Source organism: Desmodus rotundus, chromosome 3 (assembly GCF_022682495.2).
Source record: "Desmodus rotundus isolate HL8 chromosome 3, HLdesRot8A.1, whole genome shotgun sequence".
In the NCBI taxonomy this organism is placed as follows: Eukaryota; Metazoa; Chordata; class Mammalia; order Chiroptera; family Phyllostomidae; genus Desmodus; species Desmodus rotundus.
Genome location: NC_071389.1, coordinates 142,185,483 through 142,206,811, shown reverse-complemented (window position 1 = coordinate 142,206,811; position 21,329 = coordinate 142,185,483). Strand labels below are relative to the sequence as shown.

Sequence of the window (21,329 nt, the reverse complement as noted above, 5' to 3'; positions counted from 1 at the left end):
ATGCCATCTACTATATTAAACATTCTCTGATAGTCTCAACTAAAATCATCCCCCATTTCTTTGAGTCACCGTGACACTTTCTTTGTACTTCCCTTGTGAGAGTTCATCTCTACCTTGATTTGAGACTGTATCCTATTTCCTCAGCGGTAGTTTAAATGCCTTGAGGACAGGGACTGTGCTGTGCTAATAATATGTAGCACTTTGCCTTTTCCTAGAGGTGCTCAACTCACTTATTAATTCAGTAAGCCAACATGTGTTGAAAGCCTGTAATTAATTTTCTACTTTTGTTTTTTAATAAACATTTGCTGAGTTAAACAGCATTCATAGATGATGTCCTTCCTTCCAGATTCCCTCTGCTCTAATACAATCAGTATTTTGCTTCCGGAGTAATAGCCTACACTTGCTGCTTTGGCCATTTCATTGTTATTCATAAAACGTTCATTGCCTCCTTGTTATTAATATAGTAAATAAAATGTTTCAGCCTTGTTTCTGGGGTTCTATATTAACATCTGCAAATATTTATTGAACATCTCTATATGTCAAAAGTCTTCCTTGAGGAAATTAATGTCTGATTTTACTTTTGAAGACTAATAGCAGTTGGTCAGGTATATTTGTGTGTGCATATACATGCATGCACACACACACACACATGCACACGTGTGTATGTACGTGTTGGAGGCAGTGGTGCAGAGCAGAGAGAGGCAGTTCCTGGTTAGAGAGGGGGCAGGGTGAGCAAAGGCATGGCAGTGGAAACCTTTACGGTGTGTGAAGGGAACTACAAGGAGTTTGGTATGCAGAGGTGGGTTGCAGGAGATCACAAACCGTGGTAAGGAGTTTGGCCTTGATCTTTTAGGTCAGTGTTGTGAAATGTGCTTGCTGGAGCTCTAGGGCTTCTGTGGAGCCTTTGGAAAGAGAAAAAGAAGAGCTGCGGGCTGAAAGGTTTTAAGGAGAGGAGGGAAGTGGTCTGAGTTGTTTCTCACATCGACTACACGGCAGCTCTGTAGCTGTGATAGCAGGAGGCCTGTGAGGAGCTGTGAAGGGAAGAAACAAAAGTGAACTAGAGACAATGCTTAGAAGGTGTCGTTTATGGGAATTGGCCCAGGAAATGGATATGGCGTGAGGGAGAAAGAAACGGAGGACACGAGGGCAACCTGCATGTTTCTGGCTGGGGAGGAAAAGGGTAGGTTTATTGGGAGTGCAAGATGAGTTAGTGTTCAGGCAGGCTGCACTGGAGGTGCACTTTGGCTGCCCCGTTACCCCTCTACTCACAGGTATTCCCCACTTCTTCACAACCGGAACCTATTGCACGGGTCACAGCTCTGTTCCCTCCCCTCCCATGCCCAGCCCCTCTTAGTCCATGCCCACTCCCGTGAGAGGGCTTGTGCTTCCCTCTGACACTCTGTGAAAATCCTATCCACCCCACCCCTGGCTCCTACTCAGTTGCTTCTCCCCCTGACAGCCTCTATTACCGCAGCCCTAGTTAATGGTGCCTCCTTCACACGCCTTCGATATTTAAGATTTCCAACAATTGGTTTATAGCTGTTGCAGATTATTTGGTATTGTTTGGTATATTTCAAATGTGTTAATTTTATCCCTCTAATGAAGTAACAAGTTCCTTAATGACAGGCCTCATATTACTCTGTATCTCCATAACACCCGGCACGGTTCTGAGAATACACCTGGTCGCTCAGTGGATGCACAGAATCATAGAACATCTGAACTCAAGGCAGCGGGTTTCAAACTTGCCTGTGTATAAGAAACGGCTCAGGAGTGCATCCGGATTCAGGTGTTTGCTCCAGGGGTGGTTCTGATGCAGGTGGCTTTAAAAAAATACCTAGAGACACTCTGGCTTAAAAGAAGCTTAAAGATTAACCTAATTCTGCTACTTCACAGAGAGGAAACTAAGACTCAGAGAGCAAGCGTCTCGCCAGTCTCCTAGGTTGTCTAGTGGCAGACCCAGGACTGGGTCCCAGACCCCAGCTCCTGGCCCAGTGATAGTTCCCCACCATCCTACTTGCTGCTCCACCTTACTCAAAAAATGCCTTTCTAAGAACTAAAATCCTCTTCAGAAGAACAAAATAACATTTTATTTCACTTAAGAGTTCAAACATTGTCATAACGAATGAGATACGTTGAGATACACCTGCCATCTTTGACCTCCAGGAATTTTCAACCTTAGGTATTAGGAGAAGAGAAACTGCCCAATTTAAGAGAATCCTAGAGGGAAACATAGGCCGCGGCTTGACTGATTAGATTCCCTTTTAGTAGCGTTTTCCCTGCCAAGAAAACATCTGGGTGATGATAAACTGAGCCTAATTTTGTACAACTTATGTTTTTATGTTTCTTGTAGAAACATGTCAATAATGAAAAAGAAATATAACTTCTTTTCAGTGCTGCCTAAAATATAAATGCCTATGTGAGTGTGTGTTGGTGGTTTGGATAGTGAATGTGAATGTCTATGTGAGTGTGTGTTGGTGGTTTGGATAGTGAATATGAATGTCTATGTGAGTGTGTGTTGGTGGTTTGGATAGTGAATGTTAATGTCTAGGTGAGTGTGTGTTGGTGGTTTGGATAGTGAATATGAATGTCTAGGTAAGTGTGTGTTGGTGTTTGGATAGTGAATGTGAATGTCTATGTGAGTGTGTGTTGGTGGTTTGGATAGTAAACAGAAATGTTGATTTTCCTTGACATCATAGAGTATTAAGTAGAGAAATATTGAATGTCATTTCAAGCCACTGTTTTTATGTATTCACTCTTTGAAAAAAATTAACAATGGCTGTGGTGCAATTACGGGGGACCTTCGGTCTGTCAGCAAACCCGAAGTGGCTCCAGATGAAAAATGTGGACTCTGTAAGGTCAGTGAGTGAACGGGTTCTCCCTGTCGGTCTTCCCCACTTCTTTCAGTTGTAAGTGCCAGACACAAAATCATCTGTAATAATCTTTTCCCCCCTGTAAATTACATCACTTTTTAAAATTAGCAATGACTTTTTTTTTAAATTGAGGTTCAAATTTACATTTCTCTTATGACGAAGGATGATGAGCATCTTTTGATGTGCTTATTGGCTACATAAATATCTTCTTTTGTGACGTGTGTTCAAATCTTTTACTCTCTTTTAAAATAGGGTTGTTTGTCTTATTACTGAGGTGTATGAGTTCTTTTAACAGTTATTTTAATATTTTAGATACAACTAATTTGTTAGATACAAACTATAAATATTCCTCCCTCCTCCCAAAATATTGATAGTGTTAGAAAGAGAGATTGGGGGCGTGCCAGTGACATAGCATGCATGGATTTCGGTACGACATTTTATTTTTAATTCTCACCCAAGGATGTGTTCATTGATTCTGGAGGGGGGTGGGAGAAAGAGAGAGAAAGAGAAACATTTACGTGAGAGAGAAACATCTGCTGGGGATCAAACCCGCAACCTTTAGGTGTATGTGATGATGCTCCAACCAGCAGGGCCACCCAGCCAGGGCTCAGTCCAACTCTTGATAAATTCTCTAATGAATGCTTTGAGGACAATATAAAGAAAAGTTAGTTAGGCCCTGGCCAGTGTGGCTCTGTTTGTTGGAGCATCGTCCTGTAAACCAAAAGGTCTCGGGTTCAATTCCCGGTCAGGATACATGCCTGGGTTGTGGGTTTGGTCCCCGGCTGGGGGCATACGAGAGGCAGCTGATAGATGTTTCTGACTCATATTGATGTTTCCCTCCCTCTCTCTCCCTCCCTCTCGTCCTCTCTCTCTAAACATGTTCTTGGGTGAGGAAAAAAAAAACAGAAGAAAAGTTAGTTAGATCTAATTATTAGAAGGGTTGGCAGGTGCTTGGAAAAACCGAAGCCACAGATCTTGTCGATAATTTACTGTTTCCTGGGGCAGCTCTCACATGCCATAAGGTGGGGTCTGCCCTTGGACTGTTGACTATTTTCCATCAGTGATGGGGTGGAAATTATAAGGATGTGGATGCTTGTTCAATAGAAAGATAATGTTTGATTACTTAGTGCTGTCAAAAATGGAAACGGTCTGCCCTGCAAAACAGTGTGTGCTGGAAGTGTTCAAGCAGCGCCTTTGTGACCGTCTGCTGGAGATGCTCTGGGAATTCCTGCTGGGGGGAGATTGAACTAAATTATGTTTAAAGTCTCTCCTAATCCCAAGATTCTGTTAGTGTACCATAAAAAGTATTTTGGCTGTATGATTATAAGTAAAGTTTTTTCTTGGAATTGGTTGTAAATCTCTGACTTACAAGGTTGAAAGCCTGGAGCTACTCAGGTACCCCGAGCACTGTGGTGTTGGGCCAGGGAAACGTAGGTTCATGAGATAAACGTGCCTCAGACTCATGAGACCTTCAAGGCTGTGAGTGAATTATGCAAAGAAGCATTGTAAACATTTTTCAGGCATGCTGATTTTGATGCAAAAGTAGGAAATAAGAGCTTAATGGGGCCAATTTTCTTCTGGTCGGATGTCTTTAGCTGAGTGGTTTTTGAAGGAGCTTGCTAAGAACCCAGGCCGTCTCCCCTAAGGCAGGATGGATGAAGTAGGGGTGGAGGGTACTTTCCATTTCTCTCCCTTCCTTCTTTCCTTCCTTCCTTCCTTACCATTTATTTATATATTTTTATTTGGAAATGTTTATATCAGTACAGTGAAACTACACTTTAAAAGACACTGGATGTCATTACTTTTGGATATCATTAGTTTATTATAAAAGAGACACAGAAATTATTTACATGATGAAAGACTTCAGTACTTCAATGGGATGGGCTACATCCCATGATGCCATTTCAATAGTGATTTATTTCAGTCTACAAACTTTCCAAGAATGTCACCATCTCTAAATAAGAAATGATCCTTGTCGTCTAGAACTACTTTGGTTCCTCCATATTCTGGAAGAACTTTATCTCCAACTTTTCGTGCTAACTGGTTGAATCTCTCCACCCTTTGCTTTGGAGCCCCATCCAGCAGCTACTACGGTTGCTTGCAATACTTTTCCTCGAGGTTTTTCTGGAAGCATAATGCCTCCTTTGGTTACAATTTCTACAGCACACCTTCCGATCAATATCTGGTCAAAGAGGGGCAGAGACTTTCTAAATGCCTTCCTGCCGTGACTCTGTCTGCCACAGTTTGTACTACGCTCTCCGGCTGCGGCCGCAAGGAGAGGCCAGCAATCGGGCCCGCAGGACACGAGGACTCGGGAAAAGCTCCGTTTCTTTCTCATAAATGCCCTTCATGAGGCTGTACAAGGAAATGCTCTGATGACTTTTTATAAAACCGGCAAAAATAAAACACAGTGAATTTTTAGCTAGTTACCCCACTAATTATCTTCTGTGAGGTATCTTACTTCATTTGGAAGGAATTTTGAAATTCTAGCGTTAATGATTTCATCTTTTAAGCTTGAATCCAAATGACACAGGCTTCTTAAATGTCTGAACCAAGTTTCCAAAATATGAAGGAAGAAGATCCTGTGAGGGAGGGGCAGGCCGACTCCTGATCCAGCGGTGGGACCACATTTGCTGTGCAGTGGTCAGAGGCTGATGCTGCTGTGCTGAGGCCTGAGCGGAGGTGCTGTGCCCTGCCTCCAGTTGGGGGTACTGAGGAGAGGATTTCCTATCTCTCCATTTCCCTCCTAAAGGGTATGTGGCGCTAAGGCAGAGTCATAAGAGCAAGGAGAACAGAATTCTGTATTGGCAATAAGGCAGCCTCTTGGGTGATGATGAGCTGTTGGCATCCTCTGTGAGATCAAAGAATGTGGGAGTTCACCCTGACCGTGTTATTAATGAACTTCTATGAAGTATTTCAGGCATACTGAATGCATTAAAAATAAAATAACAAAACTCACATACCCACCACCCAGCTTAAGAAAGAAAACATTAACAAACACCCTCATATGCTCCTCTATGATCTCACCACCCCCTCCCCTCCTCTCCTCTCTCCTCCCCATCCCTCCCCTCCCCTCTCCTTTCAAGGAAATCACAGTCCCAGCTTTCATACCTTTCATTCGGGTGAGGAAAATAAGGCCCAGAGAGGTTGGGAACCAGCCAATATCACACTAGTGGGAATCACAAAATACCTTCTGCTTCTTTCCATGGGGGAACAGTCCACTGTTAGTAAATGTGTATTGCTTCTCAGCCTTTGGGTATAATCAAATATGTAGTGGATAAAATGGCTTAGAGCTGATGTTTGTGGTCCCTATAAGCTGCGTAGCTTTGCATAGTAAGCAATAGAAAATTGAAGGAAGGAATTTTAGCCAACCCTTACTTGTTCAGAATCTTGGGATGGTACAGTAAGATTTATAAGTGGATACTTTATATCTGTTTGGGGACAGTCAGATGTGTAGGCTGTTTAGAATCAGAACTGCAGTGGGTGGTGACAGAGGTGGCTCTGGTCTATAAAGTAAATTGGCAGCACACTCGAGCCCCTTTCAGAAGCCTCCTTTCCATACCCATGCGAATAGTAGATGTCTCCTCTAAGTCTTCAGGAAAACTCCTGCTGGAATGAAAAAATACCACTTTAAAATATTCCCCTAGAAATTGTCAGCATATTTAAAAGCTTCCTGGGAGAAATGAAAGTTAGTGTGATAAACATACATTTTCTGATGAATAAGAATCTTAGGGATTGATGTAGTTCCATTTGTTTATTTTTTCCTTTGTGTCCCTTGCTCTAGGGTCCACATCAGCAAAAATATTGCTGTGTAGAACATCTGAGATTTTCCTGCTTATGTTCTCCTCTAGGACTTTTATGGTGTCACAACTTATATTTAAGTCTTTTATCCATCTTGAGTTTGTTTTTGTGTATGGTGTAAGTTGGTGGTCGAGTTTCCTTTTTTTGCAAGTAGCTGTCCAGATCTCCCAACAGGGTGGGACAGGGGGGAGTGGTGGTGGGAAAATGGAGACGACTGTTCTTCAACAATAGTTTAAAAAAAAAAGAAATACTTTAATAGTTTTGAAGCAGATGCTATTAGAGGGAGAAGGTGGGGACTGGTTGAAAGAAGGGGAAGGGAGTAGCCAAAGAACACACATGCATGGCCCAGGGACATGGACAATGGTGTGGGGACTGCCTGAGGGAGTAGGGGAGGGGGCCTGCATGAAAGAGAGCTAAGGGGGAGAAATTGGGACAATTGTAATAGTATAAACAGTAAAATATTTAAAAAATTAAAAGAAAGGGGCAAATCTGAAAAAAAAGGACCATAAGGATTGAAGAAAAAATATAATTAAAATTTTGGAGCAATTAAATTTTAATAAAATTAAGAGAGCAAATAAGATTACTTTCTTCCTGCTGATAGAATGACATATAATTGTGAAATTCTGGAGGAAGCACGGGTGTTTTTCTCATTTTTATTTATAGATGTTTAACAGCCTGTGCTTTACACTGTCACTTAAAAAAATAATGGCTAACAATTTCCACTTAGCACCAATTCACAGATATTTGAAAAGGTGTTTTTGGAGAAAATGAGCAGTTGATCACCAGATTAACCATGAGATTTAATTTTATCCAGCAGGCTGACATTAAATCTCTATAAAAAGAGTCAAACAAAACTTTGAAAAACAAGCACTATACATGAAGAACATCTATGGGCTCTTTATTAAAGGAGGGAGCTGTGGGTTTCTGAATCACCCGTCCCAGAAGCGGGCAGCAGGAAGTCACACTGCCCCATTTGCCCACCCTTGCTCACCAGTTGAAATGCCCAGTTGCAACCAGGTTGATTCGAGAACTCATTATTGTGTTTATCAGTATTCTTTTGTCTTTCTCTAAAATGGATATTGAAGTACAATTTTTCCACTCGCTGTGTAGGAAGCAGTATTTCCTCTTTCCCACTGAAATCATGTCTTTCTGGGATTGATAAGAGTTATTTAAGGCCTCCATTTCAGGCTTGGTATTTTTGCTTTTGTTTTTCAGACTGTTTATTCTATGGCTCCATTCCCTTTTCCACAATTGGCAGAGTTGAGGGAAAAATACACCTACAACATTACACCATTCTCAGCTACAGTTAAACCCACCTCCATTTCTGGGTAAGGTCTCTTTTTTTCCCTTCTTGTTTTCATGATAAAAGACTTAATACCTTAATTTGTTGTTGTGACTTAATAGTTGTTATGCCCTAGAAACATATTCAAAGTAGTTTGGCACTTAAAACCTGAATGTTTTTAAGGTGTTGATTTAAACTCAAGAGAATGATTTTTTAAAGTCTACTTTGTAAGAAAGATTAGAATGTAAACTGAAGCACATTTAGCAACCCCACCACTTATTTAAAATATCAAATATTAAAAATCTCAATAATTAAAGTAGTGTAGAACCGGTGCATGAAGAGACAGATGAGCTAATTTAAAATACTGGAAATTGACAAATATACATACAGGAATTCAGAATATGAAAACTTGGCATATCAAATCAATAATGAAAAGATATATTATTTAGTAAATGGTGTTAATGAGACCTAATCTGGAAAGAAATACAGTTAGAGTCGTCCTTCACATCCTATATCAGGATACATTTTATATAGATGAAAGAACTGAATAGAAAAAAATGAATATATGAGGTTCCAAGATGGGGGAGGAGTAAGTGAAAGCTACACGAACCTCCTCCCAGGACCGATCCAGAATTACAACTAAATTGTGGAGAAATCATTCTGAATAATGAACTGAACACTAGCTGGAGAGAAGCCTGATAGCCACGGACAGACAGAAGAAACCACCACAACAAGGCTGGTAGGGAGTGCAGAGGAGGCGCGAGAGGGCTGGCTGGGCTCCCACAGGCAGCAGCTGAAGTGCCAGAGGGATATTTCAGCAGCCGGGGGTTCCCCCTGAGAAATGTGGGGTCTAAATCCCAAGCTGGGCTCCCCATCCTACAGCACCAGAGCCAGAAAGGAACCCAGATAACATCCAGCAATGAAAGGCAGCAAGGTTTCTCTTTGCCAGTGAAAGGTGGCTGGAGACTCTTAAAGGGCCAACACACAAAATTTTGTTTGCAGCCACTTACTCTGGACTCTGGCAGAGTGAGGACACAGGGGACTAGGGGCACTTGAGGAGAGTCTGGGCTTGGTGGCTCTGGGGAGGGAACTGAAGGAGCAGCTATCAGGATCCCTGTGCTGAGACATTCCCCACACTGCAGAAGTCATCTTTCTCAGGCAGAGCACTCTGCTCCAAGTGGCATCAGCCTGAGGGGAAGCAATAGCCCTGCCTGCAGGAATTACTCTGCCCCATCATGTGGCACTTAAGCTGATCACAGCTTGATTGGTTTAACAACTAAGTTGGAAAATACAAAGCAGCAGCCAAATAGGGAAGACAAAGAAACAGACACCAAATGAAAGAACAAGAGAATTCTCTGGAAGAACTAGTTGAAATGAATGAAGGCAAGCAATTTATCATATAGAGAGTTTATAGTAATGATTATAAGGACACTCAACAGCATGGAAAAAGACGTAGGAACCATGAAAAAGGACCAGTCAAAGTAAAGAATGCAATATCTGAGAATAAATAATACCCTGGAAGGAATAAACAGTAGGTTAGATGAAGCAGAGGATCAAATCAGTGATTTGGAAGACAAGGTAGAAAAAACAACCAGGCAGAGCAACAAAAACAAAAAAATTAAAAAAGTGAGAGGACCTTAAATATTTTGGACAACATGAAATGGAGATGTCCACTTTCACTACTCTTACTCAGTACAGCACTGGAAGTCCTAGCCATGGCAACGAGATAAGAAGAAGTAAAAGGCATCCAAATTGGAAAGGAAGAAGTAAAACTGTCTTTATTTGCAGATGACATGATACTGCACATAGAGAACCCCAAAGGTTCCACCAAGAAACTACTAGAACTGATAAATGAATTCAGCAAAGTAGCAGGATACAAAATTAATAACCAGAAATCAGTTGCATTTTTATATGCCAATAACAAACTAAGAGAGAGGGAAATTAAGAAAACAATCCCATTCATAATTGTTTCTAAAAGAATAAAATACCTAGGAATAAACCTAACCAAGGGTGTAAAAGACCTGTGTATGAAAAATTATAAGACGCTGAAGAAAGAAATTGAAGAGATACAAGTAAGTGGAAGCATATACTGTGTTCATGGATAAGAAGAATAAACATCATTAAAATGTCCATACTACTCAAAGAAACCTATACATTCAACACAATTCCCATATTATTCCAGTGATGTATTTCAAAGAACTAGAACCACGGTCCATTTCAAAAATTTATATGGAACCACAAAAGGCCCCACAGTGCAACAGCAATCCTGAGAAAGAAGAACAAAGTTGGAGGAGTCACACTACCTAATGTCAAACTATACTATAAGGCTATAGTAATCAAAACAGCCTGGTAGTGGGATAAAAATGGACACTTAAATTGATGGAGCAGAACAGAGAGCCCAGAAATAAACCCATGCCTTTATAGTCAGTTAATAGAGGAAACAAGCACATACAATGGGCTAAAGATAGTTTATTCAATAAATGGTGTTGGGAAAATTGGACAGATATGTGTAGAAAAATGAAACCAGACCACCTTCTTATACCACACACAAGAATAAATTCAAAATGGATCAATGTCTTAAATATTAGACCCCAAACCATAAAAATCCTAGAAGAAAACATAGGCAGCAAAATCTAGGACATTGCTCATAGGAATTTTCTATTGATTATATCTCTCCCCAGACAAGGGAAACAAAAGAAAAAACAAACAAATGGGACTACATCAAACTAAAAAGTTTTTGCACAGCCAAGGAAATCATCAACAAAATAGAAAGACAGCCCACAGAATGGGAGAACATATTCGGCAATACATCTGATAAGGGGTTACTATCCAAAATTTATAAAATACTGACAAAACTCAAAACCAAGAAAACAACCCAATTGAAAAATGGGCAAAGGACCTGAATAAACACTTCTCCAAAGAGGACATACAGATGGCTAATAGACACGAAAAGATGCTCAGCATCACTAATCATTAGAGAAATGCAAATTAAAATCACAGTGAGATTCCATCTCACACCTGTCAGAATGGCCATCATCAACAAATTAACAAGTGCTGGTGAGGATGTGGAGAAAGGGGAACCTTTTTGAACTGTTGTTGGGAATGCAGACTGGTGCAGCCACTATGGAAAGCAGTATAGAGATATCTCGAAAAATTAAACATGGATCTGCCTTTTGATCCAGCAATCCCACTTCTGGGAATATATCTTCTGGGAAGGAACCCAAAACACTAATTCGAAATTACATATGTCATTAGCTAGTGGTGTTCACATGGGGGGATTAGGTGGGACAGCTGGGCAGAAGTTGGATAGTGATGAGAGAGAGACTTTTTACATTTATAAATTACACATGTCATTTAAACCATGTGACTATATTACTTACTTTTTAATGCCACTATATTCTTTGAATATGTATTTTTATTTATGTTTTCCAAGACGACCCGGGAAGGTCAGAGACAGTGATGAAGAGAATGACCCAGATGATGAAGATGCTATTGCTAATGCCGTGGGGTGTCTTGGACCTTTCAGTGGGCTCCTGGCGCCTGAACTGCAGAAGTACCAAAAGCAAGTTAAAGGTAAAGAGGTGGCTGTCTATTTAGATGGTCACAGCGTGTTAGTTCACTCTAGCAGGGATATTATTCTTGTGTGCCGTAAATTCCTACTGTTTCCTGAACTCGTACCCCTATTAAAAGTCTTTATTAAAGGAATCTTCTCTGTTACTTTATCATTTAGTAGGATCTCTCTGCGTTATGTGTTGCATGCATATACATTTATTTTTTTATGGTGACTTTGTCCCTCTCACTGATTCAACTTTGCATGCTTAGCGCCTTAGTGTAGAACCTAGAATGTAATGGATGCCTACTGTATTCTGTTTGAGTTTAATTGAATTCATTCTAGACTGGCTTCTCTTGCAGTATAGAAATACCCTCTGAATCTAAAACATTGTGGCCTCTGCTTGAATTCGAGTGACAAGAAACTCATTATCTCATAAAACATCCTGTTAGATTTCTCCACTTAGCCCAGGGTTTCCCGCTGCAAAGAGATAACCTCCACCTACAGCTCTATTAACAGTTTGTTCGGAAGAAAACAGAATGAGTCTACCTCCCCTTTGGCTGGATGGCTCCTCAGATCTTTGAGGAGAGCCATCATGTCCCCGAAAGCTTTCTCCATGGCCCAAGTTTAGAATTTCTTTAAGCATTTCTCACAGGGTATGACTTTCAGAACTGTTCATAGTCTATAAACTCACTTCTACATGTCCTGCAGTTTGGTCGTGCCCCTTGTAAAATGTGGTGCTCTGAATCGGACGCCGGGTTATCCTTGTCTTTTTTCTTGCACAGAATAGATTTCCTGCAGTCTAGACATTGTCGGTAACGAACTCTTTTGCAGCAGTTTGCGGTGCTCTCACTCTGTTCTTTCCCGTCTTGAGTGGCAGTTCTTCCTTTGGGATATTTATTCTAGGTCTTCAGTGTGAGGACCATTCTCCTTGCTAAAAGGGGACAGAAACAAAACATGTCAAACACCTTTGCCTTCTCTGTCATCTGCTAACTTTATACCACCTTCTCAAAGTCACGGGGCTATCTTCTCATTTTCATTCTTTAGAAGTTTTCTTCTTCATCTTTATCTTTTTCCTGCTCCTTCTCCTCCTCTTGTGCTTTGTTGCTGTCACTATTAATGTCTTTTTCCTTTATCTTTTTTTTTGTCTCCTTTATCTTCTTCATCTTTTTGGTAGTGCTAGTTTTGGGTATTTTCCCTAAGCCTTAGCTTGTTTTGAATTTTAACCTGTTTCATGGTTTGGGTTCATACTCTTGTGTGTATGTCCTTGGTATGTACTTTCCTCTTATCTTTTTAAAAGGCTTTTAAAAATGTGAACCCAACAAGAACCCTATTGATTTCTTAATGCCATCCACCCTCTCTCCTGTTGCCTGGATTTCAGCTTTTGGTTTCTAGGCATGGGATCCATGTGAATTTTAACTCTAAAGTTTTTGAAGCTACATTTCTGAAGTCTGAGTCTGCGCTCCCTTTTCTCCGTCTCTCTTTCTGCGCAGCTCTGCGCTCTGGGACGGCACGATCACTTTCTCCTAACTGTCATCATTAGCCTTTGTATTGGTTTTACTTCAGTTCAGATCTGCCGGTCCCCTTTTAATTTTCTTCTCTTTGCACAAGTGTTTTCAGCAAAAAAAGGAAGTAAATTTATCAGATGTTTAGCTTCTGAATAACACTTGCAGCAGTTTTTAGAATAGTTGGAATCCCTATTAATCTTTTTCCTTGAGCCGGCCCCCAGGTGTGCTTCACACACTGGGCCAGAGAAGCCTCGGGCGGCCCCCCTTGCCTGTGCGGCCTGTGAGCGCCCTCTCACGTGGTTCTTGTTTCTCTCGCTTACACGTAACCTCAGTTTTCCTTCAGGGACAAATCTGCTAGTTGTAGGTGTCACGGGAACAGAAACCACATCAGACATAACGCACACAGTATATGGTCAGGAAGTGGTGTTAAATGAATAAAAACATTTACTTCTAGCGGTAGCGTGTCTTGAAGTTTTGATAATTTCATAGAATGTGTTGCTGTTTTTAACTTAAAAACTCACTTGTAATGATGGATTAAACTTTACAAACTATCAATCCTTTATAAATCCTCCTGCATTTATATGGAAACCTGAACAATGGCTTGACAGCTGGAGTAATAGTTTCCTAATGGCATTTAACAACAGTGATTTTTTTCTGGAAACAATTAATCTTATGTCTATATAATGAAGAAAATGGTAATAAAATCAAACAGTGAGCCCACACTGCTTATTTCAGACCTACAGTTAGGCTAATAAAATTCAGAAATATTTTCAGGGCTAAATTAAAACAAGCACTAGACAAATTCTAGTGTACATTTTTGTGTGGTTTAGAATTTTCTGGAGATTATGACGCAACTTCGAGTTATAGTGTAATCAGTGCCCCTTTAGTTCCGTTCTCCTCCACTGACAGCATCTCCTCGTCTCCTCCCTCGGGCACAGAACCAAATGAAGAGCAGAGTCTGAGATCTAATAACATTGCGGAGCTGAGTCCAGGAGCGATTAATTCCTGTCGAAGTGAATACCACGCGGCCTTTAACAGTATGATGATGGAGCGCATGACCACGGACATCAGTGCGCTAAAGCGGCAGTATTCTCGGATTAAAAAGAAGCAGCAGCAGCAGGTCCATCAGGTGTACATCAGAGCAGGTAATGCGATTCTTTGAATCCATTTCAACTCCGTGTTCAGCTTGTGAAAGGAAGAACAAATATTCCTAGGATGCCCTCGGGATTACTACTCCCTGTAGCTCAGCATCCACAAACACAGCTGGCACGAGGTGATAGCAGATTTAGCATCTCACTTTTAATTTTATTTTATCAGGCTCTAAAGAAGAAAAAGACCATGGGTTCTTTTTAGGTCCCAAGGACCAGGCAATGGATGGTATCAAACACATCTTTGCTATGTGTGCTTGCGGAGAGGGGTTTTACAAATGATTAGAATGTTGCAAAGCCAAACAACCCTTGGACTTGAGATGTTTGGGAGCTATTGCCTCTGAAATTCCGGGCATTTGAAAATAGCATTTAGTGATCTGCGTGCCAGGAAGTTAAGCCATCCATTAGTCTTCTAGGGGGTAATGTAACAGATGCTGTGGTCCCAGGACAAGGAGAAAGCCGTTACTACGCCTCGCTGCAGGGCAAGCGGCGTCTCGGGACTCTGCTGATGAGAACGGTTGTAACACAATCGGAAACGCTCTTTTCCAAGGATTGTCGAGCTTCTTTTTTCTTTGTGTTTTTAATTCCAAAAATCCCGGTAAACAATCTGCTTTGTTGTTTCATACGTGCTGATTTTGGAGTTGATTTGTCTTGTTCTAAGTGAAATTCTAATGAAAATGATACCTGTTCAGAATTGCCCCAAATATAAATCTGACATGTTTTTAAGAGGCTTGTGAGCACGTGACTGATCTTGCACAAAAACTGACTTTACGTCCCACTTCTCAGGGATGGAGGGCAACTTCTTGAAGATGCGTACTGTATCCTGAATCATTAGGAAAGCAACCACAAAAGAAACCGACAGCTACAGCACTTTAGTTTACAAAGCATTGGCACATACGTGTCCTCATTTGGTCCTTAAAGCAAATCTGTGAGGAAGGCGAGGACAGGTACTCTTACATCCTTTTAAAAGGTGAGGAAGTGGTGATTCAGGAAGGCTTAGCAGTTGTCCAGGATTATGTAGCTGTAGTCAGCGGTCAGGCCAGTGCTGGAGTCCCGTGTTCTAATCCTTTGTGTAGTCCCTTTTCAGCTGTGCCGTATGAATCTTTGGGTGAGATAGTGACCGATCACCATTGGGTGCTAAATCAGCCCAGCACTTTGTTCTCTAGTCAGGAGTCAGCAAACTGTGGTCTACAGGCCAAATCCTGCTTGCTGCCTGTTTCTGTAAGTCAAGTTTTATTGGAATACAGGCATGACCATTGTTTACATGTTGTGTATGACAGATTTTATAGTACAGTGGCTAGAATATATATAATCTGGTCCTTTACAGTGAAAGTTTGCCAGCCCCTACTCTAGAACATGGTTTATTTGGTTATTTTTAGGGAGAGAGTGTTCTAGAGCATTTCTTCTCAAACTTTCCTGTGCAGAGGAATCACTTTGGAATCTGTTAAAATGAAGAGTCTGTTTTGGTAGATTTAGGGTGGGGCTGAGGTTATGCAGTTTCAACAAGCTGTTAGGTGATGCCACCACTGCTGGGTGGGGACCACACACTGAGTTGAAAGGTGTTAGAGGGGGTGGGATGGGACAGGATTAGCAGCACAGGTGGAGACTGAACTTGAGCTAGAAGCAAAAGACCATTACATCTGAGACTTAAAGGAAGGTGGTAAGGAAGCTGGTTGAGATACCAGCTTCCAAGTTTACAGAGGGCAGGAAGTTGAGGTCATTCAGACCTGATAGCTTCTGTTTTCATGGAGAAATTGGAGCAAAAGTTGTTTTCTTGGGAGTAAGTTGAGGGTTGAATGGGAGCTTAAAGAAAATAATGAAGATTTGGATCGGCTGTTGAAAGCAATGGCAGAGTGAAAGAAAAAGATGTTTCAGCAGCATTGAGTACCTAACTAAATAGGAAGCTCTGAATTCAAAGGGCTGTCAATCCACATGGCCGTGTGATTTTTCTCCCCCTATAGCTTTTAGCAGCTCCCTTTTGGAAAAGAGAACGTGGATTGTGGATCCAGGTTGGGGTTTTGCCAGGCATGTGTGACAGAGGGAGAGGGATGCCTGGAACACGTGGTCACTGGGGATGCAGCATCCATGTAATCAGCTGTGCAGCCATCAGGGTGGGCCAGGTCTCAGTGGGTCAAAGCTAGACAAGAAGTTACTAGAGGATGGAGGGATCAAGGAAACAAAGGTTCAAGTTCCAATGATCAAGAATCGAACCACTGAATCCAGCACCGGGTGGAGTTCAAATGAGAGCCTGAGAGCTGGAAGAGTCAAAGAGAAGGATATTAGAGTTGAATGTTTTCCATGTTGCGTAGATCTAGGCGATAAGGTTTAGGATGGAACTGGGGAGGTTGAAAAACTATGAGGATGGGTCACTCAGACAGTAGTCACTGAAGGAGATGGTAGGACATGGGGTGAAGAGGAGACAGTTGTCAGCTCTTTCACTGAGGGTTGGTGTGTGACCAGAGGTAGAAGACCACAGTGGAGAAGTACAGAAGGAAGCTCAGCTGGGCGATGTGGATGTCGGAGGGAAGGTTGCTTGCCCAGAGAGGGCGGAACCTTCTCCCCGCTCCTTCTGCTTGCTGCTGTTGTCTCTGGGGCCAAGTGTGTTTAAGCTTCACGGAGTAGGGGCCCTGTCATGGCCACAGGAGGAGGGCAACAATACTGCCAACAGTGCCCTCCAGGAGAGCAAAGCTTTTGCAGATTTCCAGTTTTCGACTGGCTTTCCAAGTCCCTGGAGGGCACAGTGGTTTCTCATACCTGGGACCAGACATTATATAGCTGCGATTTTACTGCGTTTTCCCCAAGTTCTCATCACTTCTCTCACTCACTTCACAATATGCAGTGTGTTCTTTTCCTACCTCCCAGAAACCAACTGCTGATAATCCATATGGTCGTAGTGTTTGACTCATTATTTTTAAAACATCTTCAAAATTTTCTGGATGGAAGACCTCTGAGACAGAAACTCCCTGGAAACGTCATCAGGGCTCTGATGAGTCGGGAGGGATCACAGTCCAGTTCCTCCTTGCATCCTCAGCCCCTGGTCTCTGCCTCTTCGAAGAGAAGGGAATAGGTGCCCCCGGCTCTCGGTTGGAACTCAGTTTTTGCTGCTTTCAGTCACATGACTCCACCAGTACCGTGGGAATGCGGGGGAGAGGGCATGGGAGCAATCTCTGTGTGATTCTGGTTATGGGAGGGGTGTGTTTTGCTTCTCTGGGGTATGTTTCACACACCCTTTCAATGCTTCTTTCAGACAAAGGACCAGTGACCAGCATTCTCCCGTCTCAGGTAAACAACTCTCCAGTTATAAACCACCTTCTTTTAGGAAAGAAGATGAAAATGTCAAACAGAGCCGCCAGGAATGCTGTCATTCACATCCCTGGTCACTCAGGAGGCAAATTGTCTCCTATCCCCTACGAAGACCTTAAGTCGAAGCTCAACTCTCCATGGCGAACTCACATCCGAGTCCACAAGAAGAACATGACAAGGACCAAGAGTCAGCCAGGCTGCGGGGACACCGTGGGGCTGATAGAAGAACAGAATGAGGGCTGCAAGGCCAGCAGCCTGGGGGCAGCAGAGGCGTTTTCTTCCAGTTGTGCAGCGACAGCCGGAAGAGAAGGGGGCGGCGCTGAAGGCAGCGCTGCCAGGACTGTGGAGGGGCAGTCTCCGGAGCCAGTGTTTGGAGATGCTGATGTGTCTGCAGTCCAGGTGAGATTAGGAGCCTTGGAACTGAACCCAGGGACTGCTGCTGCTGATGCCAAGCCCCAGGGACACCTGCCCTGCCTGCGGCACTTCCCAGAGCAGTCTGATGCCCCTGGAGAAAACAAAGCCACCAGCAAAGCTCCCCAAGGCAGCCACCCGAAAACTCCCATCTTCAACCCCTTTCCCAGCATCAAGCCACTGCGGAAGTCAGCCACTGCCAGGAATTTGGGGTTATATGGTCCCACAGAACGAACCCCAACCGTGCACTTCCCTCATATGAGCAGGAGCTTCAGCAAACCCGGTGGTGGAAACAGTAGCACTAAGAAACGATGATTCCCAGAAATGTTTTATTGAGATTCTCCTTTTCACGGTGGTATGAGGGTTTCAGGTAAATGGCTGCAAAAGAATTTCAGTTGTCCAGTGAAAACGAATAGTTAGGTTCCGAGATGAGCCGCATTCATAAAGATGGGAGTTGGAAGTTTTATAATGGGAGCTAGAGTAGGGATGTTTTCCGATCCACTGATAACTGGTACAGTGGATTCTTGTGGCAAAATAAATATTGTGGTTTTAAAATGTGAAGTTTTTCCAATTTTTCATCGTCAACTGTTTAGAAAAGACTTATGTGTCTAGACTGTTAACCCTTCTTCCTTCGTCCTGTTTCAAGGGCCTTCAGGGTCCCCAAAGCTTCTAGTCTTTTGGGCATTATTACACTCAAGCATGCACCACTACCTTGCTAGGCAGAAACTGTGAAAAGAAAGTAAGTTCTTAGTTGCAAAAAAACTTCCTGATTTTCCTCTTCATGCCCTGTTGGGGAGATGTTTGTATGTGTGAGTTTTCCTTCGGCCGTTTCTTTTAGCCAGTCTCAGATTGTTTTTTATGCTTCTGCTAAAGTGCAGGAGAAAAATCTAGATAGCCTTTCCCTCACTTTCTATTTCTATGTGCAAAAGGAAGAAAACCTTTTTCCCTTGAAATGTAGTTGATCGCTGACTTGAAGATCTTGTGCAGAGAACACAAATGGGATGTGCACTCAGCAGCTTCTCTAAACAGCTGGCTCATTCCACTAAGCTTTCCCCAAGGTTCATTTTCTCCTCTTAATGGCATGTGGGGCCCCGGTGGGGGGGTGACGTGCTGGGCTCTGCGCGCAGCTTGTCCCGCCTCCTCCACTGTGCAGCTCTTTTCCCTCCCAGCTCATCACCGCAGATGCAGCCAGGCCTCTGCTCAAAAGCTGGGACATAGCCCCTGCAACTCTGTTACTTGAATTTTGTGCTTTTTTTGTCGATTGGAATACTTTGAATACCTTGTTACTTGAACACTGCCTTTCTCTGGAGAAGGCCCCACGGCTTTCTAGCCCTCTCTCATCCACTCCTCCCCGGGTCCCAGCAGGTCAGAGACAGACCTGTTACGGCCACTAAGCAGAAGGAAACTGAGCCGCAGAGAGGTGAAGTAGCACTTCAGACACTCGAGGTAAATGCTGCCGGTATTCAGCACGACTCAGCCACATTTCCTCCAGGGCAATAGGCGGGGGTAATGCCCTTTGTACACAGGTGTGTTGGCTACACAGGTTCTACACAGCAAGACTGAGGAGCCACTCACTGCACTCCCTCCTGACTACAAGGACCTTTCTCCACATCCTGCCAGTCCTGTGACCGTGTTTCCCCAAACCTGCTCAACCCCTTTTATCTGAACAGATAGTTCATTTTTAAAATGCTGCATGAAGTCTTGTGGCTAAAAAGAAGGCTCACCCATCACTCCCCTTCTCTCTCAGTCATGGGAATAGACTCGGCGTCTTTATCCTGTCTCTGGAGGACGGTGGTCGTGTTTGCGGGCGTAGGGCCGATGCAGTCAATGTTAATTTGGGCTAATTGGATTGCCAATTCTGAAACCAAAGCTATAGGTTTAGACAGGGCTTTTACTGTGAGGGGTATACATTTTTATAATAAAACAGAGAATGTGGTTGTGTGGGCTTTTCTGAGTACGAAGCACAAGAGGACAAATGCAATGGCAAAAAGTCATTTTATCCTGTGTGCTATTTTTACCCCCAAAGGAACTGAAGATGGGAAGCATGACTAATAAGATATTGCAGTTTCGGTCGTGAATTCCGTGCTACCTGAAGTTAGCATGTAGCTTCTTTAAAAAGGAGCCAGTCTCACAGTCCATGTTTTGGGGAGGGTGGAAGTGGAGACTTGGGCTTATTTTGCAAACTGCCTGGGATCGAGGCCCACTGCATTTCTCCAAGTTAAGCAAATGACACGACTTTCTTTCATCTGTTAAACCTGACAGATAGGAATGATTCCACCTCATATTCTTTTCTCCTCCCCCGTTCCAAATGAGTCAGAAGAGCCTTGTTCCCCTTGAGGGATGTCTGACTTGCACAGCGAATTGCTCTCTCTTGAGTCAGCTCACAGCTCCCTGAGGGTCTGGGTCCAGACGGGCGGTGGTGGATCTGGCCATCGCTGTCACCACCTGTCTCCGTGTTGGCAGCACATGCGTGTTCCCCATGCTGGTCTTAGAAAGGGATGCATGAGCATGGGATGAGTGTTTGTTGAATGAACGAATAACTGAAAACATAATCATCTTCTGAGGTAACAATGACCTTGTCAGGATTTAAAACACCGACAGATTTCCTGTTAATGCACTCTCTGTACCAGTAATGTGCATGCATTATACCATGTAACCACTATCAACTATGACTCGGTCCACTTAGAAGCCTTGCCTACTTTAGAAAATAAATCGGCAGCAGCCTCCAGCACACTGCATGAACAAAGACCAGTATGAACTCGGTATCTCCCCTATGTATCGGACACTGTATGCAAGCACCAGAAGTACTTACCCCGTAGCGGTTTCTTTATCTTCAGGGATGCCTGCGCCCTGTCAGCACTTACGCCGGGAGCCGACTCCGTCTGACGCCTCTGAACCTCAGTCCTCTTACAGAAGCCTCCAGACAACCTAAACCTAGTTTGTAATGTTGGCCTATGGCTGTAACTGTTTGGAATAGGACATTCCTTTTTTGTGTCTCTGCCGTTCTGAAGAACTGTGTGGATTTCAGAGATATGTGCATAAAGATCCTCACATTGTTGTAGCTGTTGTGCTGTTTTTTGTCTGAGCGCGTGCACAGAACACTGTAGTGAGATCCCCCTTCCTCCTTTCTCTTCACCTTTCCACCACCTTGGTCACACGAACCAGGGAAACAGCCCGATCAGCTCCATCTCCCCCGTCGAAGCTCTGGGCTGCGTGGTGGCCGGTGGCCTGCCGAGACCTTGGCAGGACAGTGGGTTCCTGAATGTGAGTCAGCAGAGATCGCTTAAGTGTGTGCATGCGTGCGTACAAAATTAACCTTTAGATTTTCCTTTGTTTAATAAAATAGAGCAATAAGGATGCAACTTAGCTTTCTGGTCTGTGGGTTCCAGAGTAATAGCTGTTACCAAGTATACAGCTGCTGCCTTCACCCATCATGTGAGGAAGCATTGTAAGTAT

General features: G+C 43.0%; 1 protein-coding gene and 1 pseudogene across 5 annotated transcripts in view; one reads left to right on the top strand and one right to left on the bottom strand.

Annotated features, from left to right (window-relative positions):
• The window catches only part of TBC1D30 (TBC1 domain family member 30), a 77,558-nt gene extending 56,624 nt beyond the window's left edge, over positions 1-20,934 (top strand). For 3 of the 5 annotated variants that reach the window (XM_024576412.3, XM_045184606.3, XM_024576411.3), the window contains 5 exons: positions 7,887-7,999; positions 11,387-11,526; positions 13,950-14,156; positions 14,329-14,388; positions 17,407-20,934. In XM_024576412.3, the coding sequence (XP_024432180.2) occupies positions 7,887-7,999; positions 11,387-11,526; positions 13,950-14,156; positions 14,329-14,388; positions 17,407-18,188 (1,302 nt within the window). In that variant the 3' untranslated portion in view covers positions 18,189-20,934. The remainder of the gene's footprint in view (positions 1-7,886; positions 8,000-11,386; positions 11,527-13,949; positions 14,157-14,328; positions 14,389-17,406) is intronic. The other 2 variants (XM_045184608.3, XM_045184607.2) reach the window with 1 other exon arrangement.
• On the bottom strand, positions 3,472-5,470 carry LOC128780546 (10 kDa heat shock protein, mitochondrial pseudogene; annotated as a pseudogene).
• Positions 20,935-21,329: the final 395 nt, after the last annotated feature.